The 6,052-nt window shown below is 37.9% G+C and overlaps 1 protein-coding gene across 1 annotated transcript; it reads left to right on the top strand.

Annotated features, from left to right (window-relative positions):
- Positions 1-3,067: 3,067 nt before the first annotated feature.
- On the top strand, positions 3,068-5,206 carry C922_01923 (hypothetical protein; the record flags this gene model as incomplete). The annotated part of the gene is made up of 1 exon (XM_008817522.1): positions 3,068-5,206. The coding sequence occupies one exon, from the start codon at positions 3,068-3,070 to the stop codon at positions 5,204-5,206; it is 2,139 nt and encodes a 712-aa protein (XP_008815744.1).
- Between the last annotated feature and the right edge of the window lie 846 nt (positions 5,207-6,052).

Below are 6,052 nucleotides of genomic sequence, written 5' to 3'. Positions count from 1 at the left end.
TTGTTCCCTTATTAGCCATGTTGTTGGTATCAAAATGATGCATTTTTTAAAAACCATTGTGAATGTTTTTTTTTTCTTTTTCCTCTTTGTTAAACCGATTTGTGCATTTTGCAAAATAAAATTAAGTATTACATTATCTTAAAAGTTAAATGTGCATCGAATAAGCTTGCGTGTTGATACAGAGTCACCCAAAGGTTCGGTTAAAATTTCGACGAACATTTTAACAGGTATGCTTCGCCTATCCTTTTTGTAGAAGTGGAGTGTATAATTTGTAATCTACAGCTTTTTGGATTCCTTACCTACACACCATTATCCAAGGTTGTGTCGCATAGCTTTGTCGTGTGAAACAGAATAGTCGGAAGGTAAAGCATATCTACATGACGTTTGTTGACCGGCCAGCTTCGCATAAGGTTTTTCAAACCCTTTTTGAGTATTCTCCAATTTTTTGTGCCATTTGCGCCAAATTAAAAGGGCTACTCTATCGGCACACACATTTCAGTTTTAAAAAAGTCGTTAAGACTTTCTGTTTTGTAATTTTCACATGATGAGGAATGGTTCAGCCGTTCAGAGATAGCTTCTTCGACAGATAAGTTATTTTTTTCCCCTACCTTCTGTTGTAGCTCTTGGGAAGCATGAGCAACCTGCAACGGTCAACGAGTACATGGTTCCTTCCCCCGATTTGTCGCATGTCGCAGGAAAATGCCACTAAACAAGTGCGTTCCTCGTCCAGCCCTGCGAATGTTTAATGTGAGGCGCCCTGCCCCTTTTGGGTCACCCAGAACAATTTCATCCTTAAAGAAGTTGTCTTTTTTTTTTTCTTTCCAAAGAGTGGCAAATTTGAAATAAACAAATTTCATTAAAACGTTCGCCTTTGAGAAAGAACAAAGGAAAAAATAGAACAATTAGGCAGGGGCATTTTACAGTATTGTAAAATTTTTTAAAAGTAATACTTCCACTAGCAAATGATGTGTGTGCAATTTTTTTTTTTTTAAATTGCGTGTATACGTAATATACACACCGCCCAACGGTTGTGTCACTTGCGTGCATATTTCTGCACTGTACTGGCTTCCCGTAATGGCTGTAATTATTGCAACCAGTTTTCCGCTCGGGGAACAAATGATACGTACAGAATATTTGCTCCTTTCTTCGCTGGAAATTTCACTATCATTACGGATGAAGCGTGTTTTTCCGCCTTTGGGAAGTTGCGCAAACATGTATGTGTTGTTTCGTTAGGAGTAAAAGTTTCGCGCGTATGCCTTTTGGGCGTATTGCATATTAGTGGTGAATAAAATGGGAAAATCAGGGAGCGACCAATTGCGCCTGCCCCCAGGTACATCACGCAGACCGCATATGTACATGCGCTTCTATGCGCAGATTTGGCCATACTTTTATTCACACAATTATACTTGCGTTTATGCCTACACTTATGCATAATTAGTATATGCTTTTGCTACCTCATTTTTAACACTTTTTTTTTTTTTTTTTCGTACTTACAAAAATTTCCTGAAGAATTTATAATTTGTTAGCCACATAAATTGAAAATAGCTAACTGGAAAGAACTGTTTTGGTTAAAAAAGTATTGCAAGGTAGGATAAGAAGGGAGGAAATGGCAATAAATTGAAAAATAAAAATTCGAAGTGGAAAAAAAGAATAAGGCGAAGACGAAGTGGCAAATCGAAGACAAACGGAAGTGATCAGAGCGAATGCGGAAAAACCGTTGTTATGCGTAAATTCTCAAAAAACGCAAGGTTTCAAAAAGGCGTACTTTCCAACTATATATATATATTTATATAACTTCCTTCTTTTCAGAGTAAAGAAGGAAAAAACACGATTAGAATTTAATAGGGGGGCCTGCAAGGACATTTCGCGTAAAACATCGATTGTGCCATTCATCGCGATTTTGCATAAAATTAAATGGCAATATTTTTTTAGAGTTTTGTTTTTCCACAACATTGACGTGATCATTAGGCCAAGTGGCAATTACATGCTAACGTTGAACAGATTTTTTGTTCGTCATAAAAATACAGCGGGTTCACGTTTGCCCAGTGATCGTTATATGCCCAATATGCATATTTGTATGCATAATTTGTAACGTCCCCAATTTCCATTCTCTTTTTTTGTGTATATATCCCAATTGGTGATTAAATTAAATATAAAAATACCCCCGTCGCCACAAGATAATTTTCCTTTGCAGGAGAGAGGGCCGTACGTATGTACTTTCCATTTTTGCATTTAACTTAATTTTTTATAAAATAATTCTATGATAAAAGGATAATCTACAAAATAACAATATTTACAAAAAAATTACATAAGAAAAAACGTTAATTAATGCTACATCACGGATAATGTTTTGAAAAGCCTTCTTTATTACCCCCTCTTCTGTTTTAAAAAGATATTGTTTAAGTGGCATGACTATACATATAAGTGCATGTATATGTATATAACATTATATATATATCCCATTTCATATATTTTTCCTTTTTCGTTCGCCACTTGTTTCTTTATTTTTTATAAATGCGTAAAAACGAGATATGTTTTGTAGCAACGAATTTATTGTAGATTCTTTGTAATCTGCCAAAGTTAACTATTTGATGCATAAAGCGTGTGGGCAAAGTTCTTCATTTTGTCCCCTGCTTATATCTACATGTTCGTGCGTCCCCTACCGATTGTATTATGTCGTTTTCGTGTCTCTACTGCTTAGAATATGCCCATGACTTGTCCCACAATTTGACATTCCATCCGTTGCGTTTTTCATTTTTCCTAAAGTGCGTAGGTTAGGTGCTTTCCCGCCCTTGTCTACGTGATTGTCCAAACGGAAGCAAAAGAATTGTGAAACGTTGCTAGCCCATGTCAGAGTAAAGCGGTTACTCCGTTCGCGTTTATTTTTCGCATTTCTATTTGTTCACCAATTAGTGTACCTATTTGGAAACCCATTTGTGAACCCACTTCAATGCCCATATTGGCTGCACCTGCTTGGCGACCCTTGCAAAAGTAGACGTTGCAAATATACCCCCATCCAAGGAACAGATGAATCTTCACGCATGAAAACCACCAAGCGAAATAAACAATGGAGGGTGAAAAAATAAAATCCAACAGCATTTCCAACTTCTCCGTCACGTACGAAAGGGAATCTGGGGCCAACAGCAACAGCGACGATAAAAGTGTCAGCAGCAGCGAAAATGAATCCAACTCGTTCATGAATTTGACAAGCGACAAAAATGAAAAGATGGAGAATAACAGCTTCATTCTAAACAGTAGCAGCTTTGCAAATATGAAAGATAGTTTTTTGGAATCCATCGACTTGAGCGTTTTAGACTCCAACTTTGATTCGAAGAAGGATTTTTTGCCAAGTAATTTATCCAAAAATTTTAACAATTTGTCGAAAGAAAACCTTGGGAATAAATATTTAAATAAATTATTAAATAAAAGTGAGTCGTTATTTATCTCAAAAGGTAAAGACATGAATTTAATGGAAAACAACCTGGGCAGTAACAACCCGCCAATAAACACCAGCAACAAGAAGGAGGGCTTCATGGATTCCTCCTCTCCGATAAATGCAAATGAAGATAACGAAATGAATAACCGTAAAAAATTTAGCAATACTAATAATATTAATGATACGTATGAGAAGAAAATAATCGAGACGGAGTTGAGTGACTCAAGTGACTTCGAAAACATGGTGGGGGATCTCAGAATCACGTTTATTAATTGGCTAAAAAAAACACAAATGAATTTCATCAGAGAAAAGGACAAGCTATTTAAAGACAAAAAGGAACTAGAAATGGAAAGAATTAGACTCTACAAAGAAATAGAAAATAGAAAGTCAATCGAGGAACAAAAACTGCATGATGAAAGGAAAAAACTGGACATTGATATATCAAATGGGTATAAACAAATTAAGAAAGAAAAAGAAGAACACAGAAAAAGATTCGATGAGGAAAGGCTACGATTTCTACAAGAAATAGATAAAATAAAGCTAGTCCTCTATTTAGAAAAAGAAAAATATTTCCAAGAATATAAAAATTTTGAAAATGATAAGAAAAAAATTGTCGATGCTAACATCGCAACGGAAACTATGATTGATATAAACGTCGGGGGGGCCGTATTCGAAACTTCTAGGCACACCCTAACACAGCAGAAGGACTCCTTTATAGAAAAATTGCTAAGTGGGAGGTACCACGTAACGAGGGATAAGCAAGGCAGGATATTTCTAGATAGGGATAGCGAGCTATTCAGAATCATATTAAACTTTTTAAGAAATCCACTGACGGTTCCCATTCCGAAGGATTTAAGCGAAAGTGAGGCCCTGCTAAAAGAGGCAGAATTCTATGGTATTAAATTTTTGCCCTTCCCCTTAGTTTTCTGCATGGGGGGTTTCGATGGGGTAGAATACCTAAACTCCATGGAGCTGTTAGATATCAGCCAACAGTGTTGGCGCATGTGTACCCCCATGTCCACGAAGAAGGCATATTTCGGAAGTGCCGTTTTGAACAATTTTTTATACGTTTTTGGAGGAAATAATTATGATTATAAAGCCCTTTTCGAAACTGAGGTGTATGATCGGTTAAGAGACACTTGGTTTGTTTCTAGTAACTTGAATATCCCTCGAAGAAACAATTGTGGAGTTACGTCCAACGGAAGAATTTACTGCATTGGTGGGTATGATGGGTCGTCTATTATCCCCAATGTGGAAGCCTATGATCATAGGATGAAGGCTTGGGTAGAAATTGCCCCATTGAATACTCCACGATCTTCCTCCATGTGTGTAGCCTTTGACAACAAAATCTATGTCATTGGTGGAACCAATGGAGAAAGACTAAATTCGATCGAAGTCTATGATGAGAAGATGAACAAATGGGAGCAATTTCCGTACGCTCTGTTAGAAGCTAGAAGCTCGGGGGCAGCTTTTAACTACCTAAATCAGATATATGTTGTTGGGGGGATTGACAACGAACACAACATTTTGGACTCTGTCGAACAGTACCAACCTTTTAATAAAAGGTGGCAATTTCTGAATGGAGTTCCAGAGAAAAAGATGAATTTTGGTGCAGCCACATTGTCCGATTCGTACATTATCACGGGTGGAGAAAATGGCGATGTCTTAAACTCCTGTCACTTTTTCTCTCCAGACACGAATGAGTGGCAGATAGGGCCCTCCCTCCTCGTCCCCAGATTTGGACATTCCGTCTTAATTGCGAATATATGAATGTCAAGGCGGGGGGAGATATATAGAAAAAGGAGAATCAAGGGGGGTGTGGACATGAGATAGGGAGAGTTATGTCGGGGAGGTGCACCACCCGTTTTTTTTTGCTATAATTTTCTCTGGTTTGTTTTTTCCCCCACCAACCACGACGATGACCACCGCCACGTTATATTTTTTTTTCCAAGACGCGCAGTTGTGCATGTTGGCATAGAGAACGATTCAAGAGGTGATGATTGATGATTGCACCCGATTCGAAGGTGGAAGCGCCCGAGTAGCCTCCTGCTATTTGGAAAAGGTGGCCACCCCACACAGCTAGCTACGCCCGAAGCACATCTGTTTGCACGTACCATGAATACATACCTTGATGCGCGCAGTGATGAAAAAGTCATTTTTCTTTTTTCTTTTTTTTCCTACGCGTTTTCAAGAATACACTATGGCATTTTATGAATATTTACGCATTGACTTGTGTACATGTTTTAAATGTCCTTGCCTCGTTTCCACCTCGATATTTTCCACCGTGTGTTGTTATTAATTAATTAATTTTTTTTTTTTTTAATCTCACTTTTCTTGTTCCACTCTCCCCTCCCCATTCGCCACTTGCTGTTTCTCCCCCCTTCCATTTTATTCGTACCATCAGTCCCCTGTTCTATGAACCCATTCGTTTTTTAAGACGCCACATGTTGTGTATAAACACACGTATATGAGAGCACGTGGGTGCCGACACAATTGTGTGCGTCATGGATGTGTACACATCTATAGCATATGGACGATATGTAGACAAAGATAACTTTTTTTTGCCGCCTTCCCTCTATCCATTTTGTGACCGTCTCAGCCCTTTTTTTTATTCTC

This window comes from Plasmodium inui (assembly GCF_000524495.1).
Source record: "Plasmodium inui San Antonio 1 unplaced genomic scaffold supercont1.6, whole genome shotgun sequence".
Classification (NCBI taxonomy): domain Eukaryota; phylum Apicomplexa; class Aconoidasida; order Haemosporida; family Plasmodiidae; genus Plasmodium; species Plasmodium inui.
This window is presented reverse-complemented; position numbering and strand designations above follow the sequence as displayed.